Raw genomic sequence first — 17,944 nt, 5'->3', positions numbered from 1 at the left:
CGCAGAGGAGAGTGGCAGACCGGTGAGTGTGTGTGTGTGTGTGTGTGTGTGTGTGTGTGTGTGTGTGTGTGTGTGTGTGTGTGTGTGTGTGTGTGTGTGTGTGTGTGTGTGTGTTGACGTCCTGATGGATAACGCGGTGTGTGTTCTGCAGGAAGTGGAACGTGCAGACAGAGAGTCGGATGAGGACATGGCTCGCCTGGTGGCCGACCTTCAGAAGAGGATGGAGCGCACAGAGGTCAGGAGGCGTTCACTGACCGCTGGGAAAACACAGATTACCTGTTAGAAAACACAGATTACCTGTTAGAAAACACAGATTACCTGTTAGAAAACACAGATTACCTGTTAGAAAACAGAGATTACCTGTTAGAAAACACAGATTACCCGTTAGAAAACACAGATTGTTAGAAAACACAGATTACCTGTTAGAAAACACAGATTACCTGTTAGAAAACACAGATTACCTGTTAGAAAACACAGATTACCTGTTAGAAAACACAAATAAAATGTATTCTTCATCACACTGAGGATATTTTAAACTGGTCTCCAGACACATTTTATTTGATGCAGAACAATTAAAAACCTTGAGAATGTAAATTCTACGACATTAACGGTTAAATATTAAATAATGATGGATCCAAGTAGAGGGATAATATTTAAAGAGGTCCCTATATAGTTTATGGGATAGTAGTAAAAATAGTATAAATCGATCACAGATTTCTAAGAAAAAACTATAAATAATCTCTGTGATTGGAATGTGAGATAAATAATAATAATAACTAAATCAGAAATATAGGACACGTTTAAGCAATTCTTGCAAAAAGATCAAACTGAAATAATTGAATCAAATTGATAAATAAACCGACATGCACACTTAATCTATCCATTCATACACACATGCTCACCGTGCAACTCAATCTAAAAATGTCTCTACAATAACGTGTGTTTTCTCCGCTGCAGCCGGTGACGGTGATGAAGGACATCTCAGATCAGTGCATCTTCACCCAAAAGGAGGCGCTGTTCGAGTGCGAGGTGAAGATCAACTACCCCGAGATCGCGCTGTCCTGGTACAAGGGAACGCAGAAACTGGACTCCAGCGACAAGTACGACATCAGCATCAGCGGAGACCGTCACCTGCTGAAGATCAAGAACTGCCAGCCCGCCGACCAGGGGAACTACCGGGTCGTCTGCGGGCCGCACATCTCCAGCGCCAAGCTGGCCGTCGCCGGTCAGTACTCAGATACTCAGAGACTCAGAGACTCAGAGACTCAGAGACTCAGACACTCAGATACTCAGAAACTTAGAGACTCAGATACTCAGAGACTCAGAGACTCAGACACTCAGACACTCAGAGACTCAGAGACTCAGAGACTCAGACACTCAGAGACTCAGAGACTCAGACACTCAGAGACTCAGAGACTCAGACACTCAGAGACTAAGACACTCAGAGACTCAGACACTAAGATACTCAGATACTAAGATACTCAGATACTCAGATACTGAGAGACTCAGATACTCAGACACTCAGCGCATAAATACTCTAAACCAGTAACAGTCCTGCAAGAAAAGTGCAACGAATACGCATTAATCGGAGGAAAAGTCAAAAATTCCAATCATAGAAAAAATATTGAAATTCTGAGAAAAAAGTCAAAATTCTGTGAAAAAAGTCAAAAACGAGAAAAAGTCAACATTCTGAAAAAAAGTTTAATTCTGAGAAAAAATTCATAAATCTGATAAATAATCTAAATTCTGAAAAAAATCTAAATCTGTGAAAAAAAATCAAAATTATGAGAAAAACTTAAAAAAAAAGACAAATAGTCAGAAATCTGAGGAAAAAAATGGACAAATCAAAAAATCGAAAATAAGTACAATTATGAGAAAAAAGTCAAAAATCTAAAAAATTGATTAAAAAGTCAAATCTGAGGAAAAGTCAACATTTTTAGAAAAAACTCGATTCGGAGGAGAAATTCAAATCCTAGAAAAAAGATTGAAAATCTGATAAAAAATATAAATTGTGAGGAAATGCTCTTTCTACCTTTCACAATAAAAGCGTGGCCTCGTCTGTGTCATTCACTCTGCCTCTAAACACAACCAAAGTGCTCAGTCAGCTGAAGGCTGCAGCGTCGTGATTAAAGCTTTAAAAATGTGTTGTAAGAGTTTGACTTGTCAGCATGTTTTCTCACGCTGTGTTTCTCTGCTGTGTGTTGCAGAGGCGGAGGTGGAGAAGCACCTGCAGGAGACCGCGGGTAAGGAAGGCCAGTCATGCTCGCTGTCTTGCCAGTTGTCCATCCCTAATGTAGAAGCTCAGTGGTTTAAAAACGGGAAGCGTTTAGAGATGAAGGGCAGGTACACGTCGGAGGTGAAGCACAAGGTTCAGAAGCTTCTGATCCAAGACCTGAAGACCCAAGACCAGGGCCGGTACTCCTGCAGGTACCAGACCCTGGAGTCCTCGGCCGACCTGTGGGTGGAAGGTTTGTACAGGAACCGTCCTGCTAGCGTCTTCACTAACCTCTTCAGACCCCCCCCATCTGAGACTAACGCCCAACTCTTTTTTCTCTCTTTCTTCTGGGATTCCCTCCTTCTGTCTTAACTCCTCACGCTCTGGATTATCTCGCAAAAAACAAACCGTCCCGCCATCATCTCATTCCGTTGTCTTCTTACGACTGAAATCCATCAAACCCCCCCCCCCCAAACATCCAGCCATCATCAGCAGGGATGCACCGATCTGGGTTCTGCATTGTATTGTGTGGAAGAGAGGTTATCTTTCGGAACGTCGGATAGTGCTGCATCACCAACTTCATAGAAATGGCGATCAGGCTTTTAGATTCCCAGTTCGATTGAACGAGATCACGAAGTTTAAAATGCTCTGCTCAGAGAAATACTGCAGCATACCAGATCCAGCCCTTCCTAAACAGCTGACCACCAGGGGGCGCTGCAGGTGTTTGGCTTTATCTGTGTGGTCAAAACTCTCCTTAATGTTGCAGCTGCGGTCCAGATGATATGCTGTCTATTAAAGATATTAACAGTCAGTCGAAGAAGCGTTTTATTAGATAAACAATTGACCCGTCGTATTAGTTTTGCCAGATATCCTTGAAAGCAAACGGTCGTTGTCCCGAGGGCACATTACTCTGAACTTGGAGTAGTCTGAAACATGTTCCATTAGTCTATTGCCCATTATTATCCCTATGTGTCTGAAAAAGGCATCGATACCTGGTTTTCGCCAAATAATCTTCCATTTCCTTGTTCCTTGCTCCATGTTCCAAACCCCTCCTGGTCCCATTGTTCCAAACCCCTCCTGGTCCCATTGTTCCAAACCCCTCCTGGTCCCATTGTTCCAAACCCCTCCTGGTCCCATTGTTCCAAACCCCTCCTGGTCCCATTACCAAAAGCCGACTTCTCTTAAAACTGCTTCCGAACTTTGTAAAACAAAACATAACAAATAGTGAAATCCTTTTTAAGTGCAAATACAAATAGGTCAAAACATAAACAGGAATTCAAGCACTACGGAGAACACAAAAACCAGAAAGGTGTCGATGCACTCTCCTTGCAAAGAGTGACAAACAGTCATTTTGGTGGCTATTTGAGATCGAAACTCTAAACACAGAGACATCGTTTAAAAGCATCCGACACACTTTTTATTCGGTGACGGCCCCAGATGTTGCCTGGCTCGGTGGTGTGTGTCGGTGTTGCAGGTGTACAGGTGTTCCTCAGACGTAGTACAGGTGTAATCAGTGGTAAAGGTAGATCGTCCCGAACAGCACGGATCCAGCTCGTTAATCGGATCGGTGCACCCCTCACCTCGCCCTCTGATCATCATCTCTAACCGTGTGGATGTTGTGTCGATAAAAAACAAAAACAACTACCATTCAAGTGTTGTCTTACTTTCCTGGTTGTGATGCCAAACCCGTTTACCCATTCCCGTCTTTATCTGTTTTAGCTGAACAAATTCATTTCACCAAACGCATCCACAACATCGAAGTCAACGAGCGCCAGTCGGCCACCTTTGAGTGCGAGGTGTCCTTCGACAACGCAATCGTTTCGTGGTACAAAGACACCTGGGAACTGCGAGAGAGCCCGAAGTACAACTTCACAAGCGAGGGCCGAAGACATTTCATGGTCATCCGAAACGTGGCCACCGAAGACGAAGGTGTGTAGAGCGCCACGAGACCCGACACAGAGCCCACAGAGTTTTTTTTACCTCATTGTTTTGATGCCTTGAGTGTTAAACGTCTTCATTAATAATCCCGTGTAGGCGTGTACTCAGTGATTGTGAGGTTGGAGCCCCGAGGAGAGGCTAAGAGCACTGCTGAGCTTTATTTGTCTGGCAAAGGTACAGTCAGACGCCGCCATCTTTCTCTGTTTCTGCTCAGCTCCGGTCTGGTGCAGCCTTTAACACGTTGTTCACTCTTCCCCCCTCTTTCACAGAAATTGAATTAGCAATGGCGCCCATGGGTAAGTCATTCTTTTATTCAACAACTTAAATCTATGAGCGACATTGACGGTGAATCCTCTTGTTCTCTGATCCGTTTCATCCCTGTAGACATGTTAGCCTAGCTCCGAACAAAGAGTGGACATTTGGGAAAGCTGCCATCCAGCGACAAATAGCTAGCATCATCTTGGGACAACCCATTATTCCAATATCCCAATAGACTGAAATCTCCAACTATAGCGAAAGCCGACTGTCCAACAACATGTTGTCCTGAAAACCAACCAGTCGCTGCTCCAAAGGCCCACCGTTCAGGAAACACACCCTCCCTGCAACGAGTGTGTGGTTTCAGAGCAACGGCCCGTTGTTTGGGATAACGTGCTGTTCTCCAAATGGTTTGGACTATGGGGTTTCAGGGTTAATGTGCACAGCTATTGAACCTTACGGACATTTCAGTCTTTGGTTAAGCGGCAGTACACTAGCAGTTTGAAGTTTTGATTTTACCTTTATTTATCATCAACATCCCAAACATGTTGGGAAACAAGAGGATTTTCCAAAATGTCTAACCGTTCCTTAAATAGAGAACAGTTACCATCAGTGTTGTTCTTCTGTACACAGAGTGCGTTTAGCTTCTTTTAAATACAGCTTGGTTATAAAACCATGTTCCATATTCTTTAGATGTCCCAGACTCCTCAGTTCAGAGGCCTGAAGTGCCTTCATCCGTGGCAATTCAAGGTAAGACTTCAAAACCAACCAACAGAAAACCATTTCTAACATTTAACCAGAGTTTAAAGAAAGTTCCAGAAAACTGAGAATCTTTCTGAGTCTCCTACTAAACTCTTTAATATCTCAATTAACGCATGTGTTCTTTTACCTTTAAAGAAACTTCTGAATTCTATCAATATGAAGAAGAGTTTGAACAAAAACAAGGTATTTATTATGTCTTTGCTCACAAAGGAACTTTGAATGAATAATCTTATCAATAGATCTTGATTACAGATCAGATTTAACACACTTAGCTCTGTTCTTCTCCCTCACTGACGATCAAACTAATCCAGATATTAAACGTTTGTTTGTTTAAGAATATTCGTATCACTATGAAGAAGAGGTGCAGGTGCAGCAGAGAGGTACACCATGTTGTATTTCCTCATCTTCATCATCTTCATCCTCCATTAAAACAACCGAGCAGATCTGGGAAAACAAGATCAATAATCTGATCAGAAACAACCTGAATAATAACGTTTGTGTATATCTGCATAAATAATATAGCATTCAATAGAAAGTAAAACAAATATGGATAAGTAATAAATATGAAGAGGTTTTGTGAATGTACTTGTTCATCTTTAAATGCACAGTTAATGGCTGTAAGCACATATAACAACATGGACCAATGCACAACAGCACCTGCAGTTTGGTTCCTTTTAATGAGTCATATACCGTAAACAAATATGCGGTATATCTTAACGATAACTAAGAAGTTATTTAAACATTTCTGATCATTCCTAGATCTAGGTCTCAAATTGTGAATTGACCCAAATCTGCCTCTTGCGTTCACCCTAACATCGCCGCCACCGTGTCCTCTGTGTAATACGCTCTTGTTTGTTTGTTTGTTTGTTTGTCTACAAACTTTGAAGATGTGTTTTTATTCTTTCCCTCTTGTAACTTCCACCCCATCTTCCATCTCTCCGTCACACACTCACTAACTTCTCGCCGTTTCACAGAAAAAGTCTTTTCTCTTGTCGATCTGGGATTAAAACTCTTTCAAAGTTATTTTCTGTTTGAATATCTGCTCCCTGATTTGATCAAAGAACATGAAAATAGAGGTACATGTTGGCTTCTGTTGGCGCTATGACAAAATCCATCATGGACATATTCTGAGCTAATCCGTTAGCTGACTGCTAACGGATTAGCATCTGCACTTTGGTTTGTTTTCAGAGTTTAATCTCTTAGTAATCTCTTTAGCGTCTGTTTCTCTTTGAAGCTGTTGAGTCGTTAATACTCTCACTCCCTTTTCAAAATCAACGTTTTTCTAGTCCCATTTAATCAACAAAACGATGACTTTGTGAAACCACTTGTTTGTTTTCGTGCACAAACCTTTCCTCACGTTTGTTGTGTTTTATCACTTCTGTGGTCGTCACACCTTCAGTGGAGATTGAGAGCTGGAGTGAAGAGACGGTAACACAACAGGTGTCCATAGCCACAGGTATCACAGCTGTGTGTGTGTGTGTGTGTGTGTGTGTGTGTGTGTGTGTGTGTGTGTGTGTGTGTGTGTGTGTTCCTCTTGGTTCCTTATTTCAGTCTCAGGTCATGTTTCTGGCTTCTGCTTCCCTTATAAACTCTAATTTCTTACCCACAATGCATTGTAATAATTGCTTTGCATTGTCTAATTGGTTACTGTTTGGATGAACTGTGTATACCTGATTCTTGTTGTATTCAAATGTTAGTATTTAGTTTTCTAACTCAAAGCTCTGATAACCTGCAGCTGCTGTAACACAACCTATCAGCCTGCCTCTCTTTTAATCAACACATAGAAACAATTAGAGTCTTCTTGCTTTACATTACAGAAGGTAATACACACATTTGTTACTGAAATATAGGAGATCAACTCTTTTTGTTAAAGACTAAAGCAGGAAGTACATCCTTCTGACAGTGAGGATGACTCTGGGTTCTCTTTGTGCTTCTTCTAGCTGCCAGAGTCGCAGTTGAGGAGAAAGTAGAGACCAAGAAAGTTGAAATGAGAGAGGGAATCCCATCCAAAGGTAAGCCTGACTTCCTGCTCAGCTCCGCGCTCCAGGAAACCCTCCTCCGTCTGTCGTCCAGCACTAACACCTTGGACTGTTTGTGTTCCTGTCTTCCTCTTTCATTGCTGCTCCACAAAGACCTTCTCTTCTGTAGTTGCTTTGTGCTTTATTATCTTCTGATGCTTCTTTGCTTCACCTGCAAGCGCTCAGCTGCTCTCTTGTGTTGTTAATACAACCGGTGTCTTTTTAAAGTTCCCAAAGCTGAGGAGAAGCCTGAGGAGAAGCCGAGGGCGTCGCTGAAGGAGCCGCCCCCCCCTACAGGTGATTCACGTCTGCCTTCCATACTGGGTTCCTCTGTGTGTGAATGTTGTTTCTTTGTGAATTCTCACCTACATGCACTCACATTTTAAAGTACCTGAAGCCACAAAGCCATTGGAGAAAAAGGTTGCTGCCGTTTCAGAACCAGAGCAGAAGAAAGCCCCCTCTTCCAAAGGTAGAGACGTCTTCCTTTCTAACATCTCTCTCCTGAAAATCTCACTCTTTGCAGACGACACTCGCCTAATGCTTTCTGATTGCTTTCTGTCCCATTGGTCTGGTTTCCTTTGACTCTCTGGTTGATTATGTTTTTAAATGTATCTTAAAAGAAGCAGAGGAGGTTCAGAAGCCTGCTGCTGTGCCCTCACCCCCTGCGGAGAAGCCTGGACTGCCAAAGAAAGGTACTTTGAGACGTCTTCAGTAGCAGCTTATCGTCCTCACCGCTACGTAGCCGCTAACCTCTTCATGTCTGTCTTCCTGTTCGTGCTCTGTAGCCCTTTGTAAACTGTTCCACTCTTTATCACTGTCTCTCTGTTAAGTGTCTGAACTCTTGTTTTGAAGACTCTTCATAACTCTTAAATGCTACCACAACTTTATGCTAACATTAGCTAATGTCTGTCTTGCCCACCTGAAGATGAGCCCAAGCCTCAGGCACCAGCTGAGCCCAAAAAAGTGGCGTCTGCAGCCAAACCTGAGCCTGAGCCTGAGCCCAAGCTCAAACAGAGAGCCGAACCTGAAGCAAAGCTTAAGCCCAAAGCAGAACCTGAAGCCAAACCGGCGGTGAAGGTGGAGCCGGATGCTAAGCCAGGGGCGGTAAAGAAGCCGGCCACCCCCCCCTCCAAAGGTATTTCCTTCTGTGTGTGTGGGTTCATTTGAAAACGTATTGAGTCTAAGTGTGTGTCTGTTTCTCCGTCCTGAGTGTTTACACAGCTCGACTTTATGTGTTTAGCTTCGAGTGTGGAAGCGAATCTTTGACTTTCTGTGTGTCGTGATTGTCGAGTCTAAACTAAATGTTGCTTTAAGTCCCCGAAGAGGCTGCACAACCAGAGCCGGCAAAGGTCAAGCCTGAACCGTTGGTAAAAAAGCCAGAACCAGAGGCTCCAAAAGCCAAACCAGAACCGGAAAAAACAAAACCAGAAGTTCGTAAACCGGAGCCAGAACTGCCCGCTCCAGAACCTGAACCTGCAAAGGTCTCCAAACCTGAACCAGCAGTTAAAAAAGCTGAACCTGAAGTGAAAGTTCCAAAACCAGAACCGAAGCCTGCTCCGAAGGAACCTCCAAAGCAAGGTACACAGCGTCTCTGATTGAGATGTGTCTTAACTCCACCTCCACCTGTAACCCGTCTGGAGTGACTGTCCATGCCTAATGATCCTGTTTGTGTTTGTTCTGAGTAAAACAAACTTCTTCATCATCACCGTAACCCGGCAAACTAAAACCCACACTCTTACCTTCATCTTAAACTCTCTTCGGCTCCTGTTTGTTTAGTCTAACGTCTAACTGTGGTTACGGGGGGGGCTGCACGTCTGGCTTCTTGTCTTGCACTCGATAGAGTGTTTGCATCTTACTAAACTCTTTAGCTTTTCTACATGTAAAGGCTTTTAATGTTTGTAAATTATACTCTTTAAAGTTCCTGTGGAGGAAAAAAGACCTGTGGCTCCAAAAGCAGCAAAGAAACCAGAAGCTGCTGTTGCTCCCAAAGAACAGCCGGCACAGAAAGACAAAGGTACCTTAATGTTCCCGAGCCCAGACTCTGTTCTGGGTCCTTTGAGTCTGGAGTTACGCTCCTCAAGTTTAACAGTGACATGATGAAAACCAAGCTATTGGCACTTTAAGACAATTGACCAACAAAGGGTCGTTTGAGTGAAGTAACTCCTCGTTGTTTTAAAACGATCTTTGTTTGTGCGCCAGCACATTCCAACATTCTTTCTAGTCATGTCTTGTGTTTGTGTCAAACCCTCTTCAAGCTGTGATGCCCAGACCTAAAGAGGTACCTGAAGAGGTCTCTGAGTCAGCCCCTCAGAAGGTGTTTGAACCTGAGAGGCGTCCAGATAAAATACCTGAACCGCCAGGGAGGGCTGAGGTGAAGGAAAAGACCCCTGAGAGGGTCCCAGAGAAGGTGCTGGCCCCCCAGAGGAAAGCAGATGAAATACCAAAGAAGGTTCCAGAGAAACGAGCCGTGGAAAAGGCTCCTCCTGAGACGAAGTCTGTGAAAGTTTCTCAGAAAGTGTCCGAAGAAGAGCGGACTCCTGAGGAAGCTGAACCTGAACGGGTGTCTCAGAAAGGACCAGAGAGGGTCTCTGTAGATAGAACACCTGAGCAGGTGTTTGAAACTAAAGGTACAGCCGAGGCAGACCTCAACTCTTTCTTTAAACACGTCTTCTTCATGCATGAGAACCATTGGCAGCAGCTCACTCCCTGTATGGCCTCTAAATGTACTCTCAAAACTAATGATACCACTTTGACCATTTTCATTTAATAAGATTAATTGACAAAGGCTCTATTTGACCACGATTCAAATGTTTTATTTGTTAAAATGCTGACTATACTTCAAAATGATGTTTTAAACGTATCTTATGTGCATTGGCTACTTTGGCGCCACCTAGTGGTAGGATCAAGTTTCTTTCTCATGAATACATTGAAGGATCAAACTTAGGCTTCAGTTTGATGATATTGAATTCATTATATTCAATATCATGTGCCCTTTGTCTACCAGTAGAGTGTAGCAGGGTTCCTGTGGAGCAAAACATGGAAAGCAACAAAAAAAGGCTTGAATGTTTTTAGGGAAAACTTTGTCCAAAAGAAATCCAGCAATGCAAACCAAGAAAAGTGTTTTAATCACATGTAAGAGATTATAACTGATCTCATTTCACCTTTGAATAAGCTTCGGGTGACTATACTGAATACATATATACAAACCATGAACCGTTTACTTTGTTTTGAGTGTATATCAGATGTAAGGAGTATTTAAATACAAGCTGAGCTGCTGCCACTTCTTTCAAAACCTTTGATTTCAAATGTCTTGCTGTGTTTCGTGTGATTAAATGTACGTTGCTTATTTCCTTTTGTTTGTTAAACGTCTTAATTCTCTTCTTTTAAAATGGTCTTCTACCTTCTCACCGGATTATCTTTAAAAGAAACCAAGAAGATTGTGAAGATCGAACAAGAGAGAAAAGTCTCTCCTGCAGAAAAAGGTACCGACCATCTGAAAACCCGACGGAGTACTTTAACCACTTTAACTCTTGGTGATAATACATTATCACCGAAGAGTTAACCATGTGATTCATCTCTGTGTTCCTAATCCCTGTGTTTTGTTCTCACCTCTTGGCGCCGCCGCATGACGCCTTTTCTTCTTCTACAACTCTTAAAACTCCCAGAAACTGAGCTTCTCGTTAAGATCGAGCGCAGGAGAGCAGCTCAGGAGACTCAGGAAGTTTACCACGTCGAGGAGGAAGCGTGGGAACACCAAGAACACGCCAAAGGCAAAGAGGCTCATCTTGGCGAGACCGTCGAGCCGACATCAAACCTCTTACGTACAGAAAAGTCTGAACTGCGAGGCGGGATATCTGTTACTGACTCTGCAGGGAGGAAAGACACCCGGGCGTCCAGAGTGACACAAACACAAGGAACCATTGTTGTAGTCCAGAAATCTGACCAGGATAGGGAGGGTAGACCTAGAATAGAAACCACAGAAGAAGAGTTCATGATTCAGTCCATCTTGTCTTTAACAGACAGCGAGGCAGTCAGACAAGAAAGAAGGGACATCTCTATACAGGAAACTAGAGTCAAAAGGGGAAGAGAGGTGAGCATTGAAACAGAAAGCAAACAGCGGCAACAGGAAGTCAAGACTACAGTCAAAGAAATAGATCCACCAGTTATTATCAGCACAGCAACTAGAAAACAGACTGAAGCACTTGAAGGAAAGCATTTGATTGAGTTACGACGCGAGATAATATCAGAACTTCCCAAAGAAGATCACAGCAGAAGTGAGGAAATTACAGAACTTACAATTCAAAAGAGGGAAGTCACAGTTGAAGAGAAACGAGTGAGTGTATCTCAGGTAAAGATGGTAGAAGAGGAAACAAGTAAAAAGGTCGTAACGGGAATTAAACCAGGAGTCATTTCCAAAAAAGATGAGACCAGTGCACCAGGAAGAGTCTTGGTAAAGAAACAAGAGAAGCAGAAAACATCTGAGGAGAGGATTAGTCAAAAGAAGGACAGAGGTTCTGAAGACGTGACGCCCGAGGTCAAACCCAAAGTGTCCGTAACAGATATCAAACCTGAGGTCCAAAAGGAGACTGGAGCTGTTTCTGCACGAACTGAAAGAGATTACAAGAGAACAGAGGAACAAACAGTTCCCCGAGGTACAGACAGACCATCGAGCACCATGATCATACTCACATGTTCTTATCTTTGTTCAGGTTTGCTCTTCTTTTGACCTCCATCAGATTGAACCCCATTGTCAAGCTCTCCTTTTACCTTGTTTTAAAGGCTTCTTTTTGATCCCTTCCCTTCTTCCTTTAATGCTCATATCTTGCGTTAAACACAAAACTATTATTCTTTAAAGAACCAGAATTCGAGGCCGAGACGATTCCCACGACCCTTCCTCCTGCTGCTCCGTCTACAGAAGAAGGAAAAAGAGGTACAACATCAACGGCACATTTTCCTGTCAGCTCCTTTTCTTATTACCTCTGTGTTTGTCTCGTTTAACTCCAAATGTTTGTCTTTATTGTTATTTCCCCCCCCTAATCTCTTGGCACCGCTTCATGGTGCTTTCTCTTCAAAACTCTTAAAATCTTCCGTCCTCAAGCGGCAACCAGCGGTCTGTTAAAGGCTGCGGAAAGAGCCGGACGTCAGACGGATTCCATATCAAGAGAAGAGGTTGAAGCACAAGTATATGGCAAGCCTGAAGAAGGCGAGGGTCCTAAATCTTTGCAGGAAGAAGAGGTTTTAAGTGCGATGGAAGAAGTGTCTGAAATAAGTGGTGAAATATCTGTTACTGATGGCTCAAAGAGACGAGCTGTTAAAACAAGAGGCATCCCAACAACTAAAGATAAGCTCAGCATGACAGGAAGTGAGTCTGAGGGGAAAGTTCAGGAGGAGTCTCCTGTCCAAAAACCTGATTCTCTAAAAGCAATAAAAGACATACAAAAAGCTAAAGGTTATAAAGAAGCTCTACATAAAGGTAAACCAGTCAAAGTCAGTCCGATTGAAGGAACAGCCGAGATGAGACGCTCAGTCTCTCCTGGAATAGAAGTCAAAACTCAAGAGAAAGAAACTGAAACTAAAAAACCTAGGATCTTGTCAAAGAGCAGGACTGACGTGGCGCAGAAAGTGAGACGGCAGGCAGCGGTTGAAGACGAGGAAGCTGTAGTTAAAGGACTCCAAGTTAGTTGGCAAGAAAAGATAAAACCAAGACAAGAGCAAACTGAAAAACAGGTCTCCGGTAAGCCGGAAGACACTGGTAGTAAAGAAATAGCTGATCAAATAGGCTTTGAGACGGTAACAACTGAAAAGGATGAAACAAGGGAAGAAATCACTTCTCCTGTTGTTGAGAAAACAAAACAAACAAAATCACTGACAAAACAGGAATCCATTGAGAGAAAGGCGCCTAAAAAGAAAAAAGAACCAATGCGAGCCAGAACTGAAGATACTACCGATAAAGAAATTCATTTGAAACCAATCACATCCAAATCTGAAAAAGGAAAAGAACAAATGTTGTTAGAAACGTCTCAAACTGAAGGAATTCCACTTAAATCTGAAGAGGTTACAGTTAAATTCAGAGACAACCAAACTGATAAAGTTACAGATACATTTAGTCCTGAGGCCTTTCCTCACAAACAGAGACAGCAGAAGCCAATCGAAGGTAAAGCTGAGGATGAACAGTTAAAGAGAAGAGTCCGAACTAAAGGTGAAGTCCCTCCTATTAAAGTTCAGGACGTTAGAGAGCAAGAACTCATTGGAACAACTTCCCAAATCACGCCAATGATCCAATTAACTGACAAACCAGCACCAATAGAAGATGAACAACACACTGTCCACACAGAGGACATTAGGTTAGACGTCTCTGCAGGGACCAAACCAGCACCAATGGAGAAACAACACACTGTCCACACAGAGGACATTAGGTTAGACGTCTCTGCTGGGACCAAACCAGCACCAAAGGAGAAACCTCCGAAAGCTCAGATAAAAGTAAAAGCCAACGACAAGTATACTAAATTACTTCCAACTGAAGGGTTAAACAAAGGAGAGGAAATAAAAAAACTAGTGTTATGTAAATCTGATGAACGATATGACGCTGACCAGCCAGCTGGTGTCACTCAAAACAAAGTCAAACCCCTTAAAGACAAAGAATCAACAGCTGAAACAAAGGATCCCATGTCATCAGTCGATGCAGATACTTCTATGAAAACTAGTGGAACTGCTGAGATTGGACAGGAAAAACACAAAAAGCTAACATCCGTTTCAGATTCGACAGAAGAACCCTCTAAAGAAACAGCGACCGGCAAAACACAGAAGTTAGTCGAACATGAAGAGTCATTACAATCAGGCGGTAACAAAGGTACAGACAGATGCTCTAAAGGCACAGAACCAAGACTCCAACAAACCCAAAGGACGGATATGCAACCTGTAGAAACTGCACCACGTAAAGAGATTACTGAGTTAGCTAAAAGCAAACGCCAGATATTACATAAAGCGGACAAAGCTCCAGATACAGCTGCCTCAGATACTCTTATCAAACAGAAGAAACCAGAGAGAAAGGAACGCGGTGGAGGAAAAGGTGTAGACGCGCCTGTGATGGACAAAACTAGTGATATTGAAACGACAGATAGCGAACAGAAAACTCAAAAGATTATGGTTGAACGAGACGAGGTAAAGCACAGCACAGTTAGCCATAAAACCTTTAGAGTTAAACAATTTAAACTTAAAACAACTCAGGAACAAGCTGACAGAAGGGCTTCAGACACACATTTAGTTGAGGAGACTTCTAAAGAACTTGCAGTAGCTCCTGAGAAACATTCAGAAACCAGAGAAACTGAATTAGCAACAGTAGAAGAAACTGATTTCTTTGAAGAAACACTTTCTGAAACATCAATGTCCTTAAATAAGAGAGGACAGAAGTTAGCCAGACCTAAAGAGGTTGCAGATGAACAAATCCCATTGAAATCCATAAGAGTTAAAGAGAACATTGTAAAAGTAACACCCGCTGAAGATGGGGCACCAAAACAACCTGAAAAACATGTTAAGATCAAAGTCTCAGATGATGAATTTGGCGTCCAGATCAAAGATGAAAAAGTCCAAACTGGACCTGAAGAAACATCAGAACTTCATAAGAAAGATAAACTGTCAGCCAAATCCAAAACCACTACAGTTGAAGAGGCCAGGGCCGTTGCAGTTTCACATGAATATAGTAGTGTTACACCTTTTGAAACTACACACATCAAACAAGAACACGTCCTAAGAAGGACTTCAGAGGCACCTGTGATAGAGGAGGCAATGGACAGACAACAAGACACTCAAACTGTTATTCCTCGACACATGAGCTCATCTGAAGACATTAAGGAAGAAATCAGGTCCAATTTAGTCCCAATTGAAAGTAAGACACCCATGTTGGCTCCCATTGAGAAGAAGACCCTAGAAAGACTGGAACAAATTGACAGCTTGGAGAGAACTGAGCCTGAAGTCATTTATGATCCAGAAAAAACAATCAGTCAATTTGAAACCTCTCTTCCAAAGAAAGACATGTCGCAGACCAAGAGACAAGATAAGTCAGCAAAGACTGTGGAAGAAATTCAGACTGTAGGATATTCAAAGAAAGACAAAAGAGACAAAAGTGTTTCTCTTGAACACAATAAAACTGAAACTAAAGTAGAAGTTAAACCTGAGATCGAAGAAAAAAAGACAAAGTTAGATAACATGTCTCAAGACAGGATATTAGTCCAAACAATTCAAGATGAAACTGTAAAGATAAAACCAAAAAGGCATAAACAAACAGAGATCCATGATTCTGTTAGAGCTCTGCAAGACAAACCCTCTAAAGCAGAAGAGATCCAGTCCAACATAGCTCAAGTTAAGGATGCATATGGAAGTGTTGCACCATTGGAAGTCTCAGATACTAAACAAGTTCAAAGAAAGTTTAGAGAAGCTCCTGCCATGGAGGTTGCAAGTGAAACATCTGATACTTTTAAACATAAGATAGCACAATCCAAATCCATGGAAGACATTGAAAAATCTCCAAAAACTGAAGTTAAAAGAAAAGTTTCAAGTAAACCAGAAGAAAAACTTCCAATAATGGACAAAACTACCACAGATTTTCCAACTGTCATTCCTCCTGTGATGGAGGAAATTAAAACAGACATAGCGATGGAACAAGATGCATCCAATGCACCAGATGAGTATGGAAACACTTCCACAAAGAAAGAAGCAACTAAAATTGAAATGGAAGATTTCCAGACTAATAGATCCCTTAAAGAGAAAGGCAAGCGGTCGGACAAACCTATGAAAACTCCCCTAAACGAAGTGCAGTCTAAGACAGTGGTAGTAAAAGATGAATATGGTAGTGTTACTCCATTCGTCCCAGAAGCAAACCAAGAACAAGTGGAAAACAGGTTTTCATTGGCTCCTGTGATGGAGGTTGCATCTGAGAGATGTCTGATAGTGACAGAAGGAGGCGTTAGATCAGACACTCTCCAAAGATATGTCACACCTGATGAGCTCATTAAAGACATTCGCTCAACAAAAGAGGATGTTTACAGGTCAGACGATGTTCCTGCAAAGTCAAAGGAGTCTTCCAAAGATATTACAGTACATCCAGTCTTTTCAAAAGTACACGTAGTTCAAGATCAGACAGAAAAGGCTTCTCCCATTAAAGAGGATTTACCTGATAAACAGAACATTGAAAGACAAGCTTTAACTGTATCCAAACCAGAAGAAGCATATCAACGCTCTTTGGTGGAGCAAGAAGCTTCAGAGAAACGTACAGTCAAGGGTAAAATCACTGCAGGTCTTCCAGTTGAAGAGATAAAAAACAGTCAAAAGCAGACAGACATAACCGACGCAGAGACTGAAAACATTAAGTCAAAGAAATCAAAATCCCTAAAAGAGAAAGCACTGAAGTTGGACAAACGTTCCTCTGAAGAAGTGCAGTCTAAGTCAGTTACAGTTAAAGGTGAATACGGTAGTATTACTCCACTTGAGGAAACAGAAACAAAACAAGCTGAGAGAATAATCTCCGTTGCTCCTGTGATGGAGGTCGCAGCTGAAAAACACCAGATAGTTAAAGATGGAGATGTGAAATCAGACACCCTGAAAATACTTATTGCACCTGACAAGCGTGTTAAAGACGTTGGATCCAGTAGAGAGGACGTTTATGAATCCAGTGAGGCTTCTCTTGAGTCCACCAAGGGAAGGGTGCAGGCTGAGAAACAAAAGATTACAGACAAAGATAAGAAAATGCTAACAGAACAGAAACAAACTCAGCAACAGGCAGAAGCGTCAGCTGCTACTCAACAAAAGACTCGAAAAACATTGAAAGGAGACCAAGAACGGTCTACAATGACAAGCATTCAGTCCAGAACAGACACCGTTAAAGACCTCTTCCTCAGGGTTGCTCCACATGTAGAAACAAAGCAGGACCAAATAGAAAGCAAAGCCTCAAGGACACCAGTCATGGATGTTGCTTATGAAAAACCATTGATTATGAAACAACATGAGTTTAAATTTGATACTCCGCAGAGGTTTATTACCCCTGACGATCTTGTTAAAGACATTACATCAAGTAAAACACAGTCAGTGGATGTTCCTTTAAAGAAAGACGAACACACAACAGGTACCAGCCTGACGTTAGGTCAAACTGAAGAGTTTAGAGCTCAAGAAAGAAAGTCCAAGGTTGGAACACTTGTTGACAAAACTACTAAAGTTACTCCCATACAAACAACCACCACTAAAGGATTACTGCGAGGCAAAGACACTTTAGACAGATATGCAAGAACTGGAGAAAGTGCTCAAACAGAATCTTTGAAAAAGGCTTTGAATAACTCTGATCCAAGAGAAGGAATTCAGCCAAAGGTGGTCATGGTTAAAGATAAGAGAGCTACAGTAAGTCCGCCTGAAGGAACAGAAATAAAGCACACACAGATTGAAAGAAAAGCCACAGTAACACCTGTGACGTCTAAAGAATCACTTATTGCAGAAGAATATACCAAAAGAGAAATTCTAAAGGACGTGCGAACAATGTCAGCCGAACAAGACTTTAAATATATAGAAGAAAGACCAAAATGTGTCACTTTTAGAGACCATGCTGCCAAACAACAACATCCAATGTCATCACATTTAGAGGAAGCACCTTTAGAAAGACACCTGAAGTTGGCTAAACCCAAAGAAATAAAGACAGAAGGAATGGTAGGAACAAACCAAATCCTCAAGGAACTTCCTGAAAAAGAAAAACTTGAGATTAGACAAGTACAAA

General features: G+C 42.2%; 1 protein-coding gene across 1 annotated transcript in view; it reads left to right on the top strand.

Moving 5' to 3' along the window:
- Nucleotides 1-7: 7 nt before the first annotated feature.
- Nucleotides 8-17,944, top strand: part of LOC104960891 (titin-like) — a gene marked incomplete at its 3' end in the record, with an annotated part of 31,909 nt that continues 13,972 nt past the window's right edge. Inside the window, exons 1-12 of the mRNA XM_010789063.1 lie at nt 8-22; nt 152-235; nt 958-1,225; nt 2,208-2,243; nt 4,423-4,449; nt 5,102-5,158; nt 6,570-6,626; nt 7,111-7,182; nt 7,417-7,485; nt 7,577-7,657; nt 7,809-7,880; nt 8,114-8,323. Coding sequence (XP_010787365.1) covers nt 188-235; nt 958-1,225; nt 2,208-2,243; nt 4,423-4,449; nt 5,102-5,158; nt 6,570-6,626; nt 7,111-7,182; nt 7,417-7,485; nt 7,577-7,657; nt 7,809-7,880; nt 8,114-8,323 — 997 coding nt within the window. The remainder of the gene's footprint in view (nt 23-151; nt 236-957; nt 1,226-2,207; nt 2,244-4,422; nt 4,450-5,101; nt 5,159-6,569; nt 6,627-7,110; nt 7,183-7,416; nt 7,486-7,576; nt 7,658-7,808; nt 7,881-8,113; nt 8,324-17,944) is intronic.

Source organism: Notothenia coriiceps, unplaced genomic scaffold (genome assembly GCF_000735185.1).
Source record: "Notothenia coriiceps isolate Sejong01 unplaced genomic scaffold, NC01 NC01_scaffold00032518, whole genome shotgun sequence".
Classification (NCBI taxonomy): Eukaryota; Metazoa; Chordata; class Actinopteri; order Perciformes; family Nototheniidae; genus Notothenia; species Notothenia coriiceps.
The sequence above is the reverse complement of the archived record's forward strand: the minus strand, read 5'-3'. Positions and strand labels throughout refer to the sequence as shown.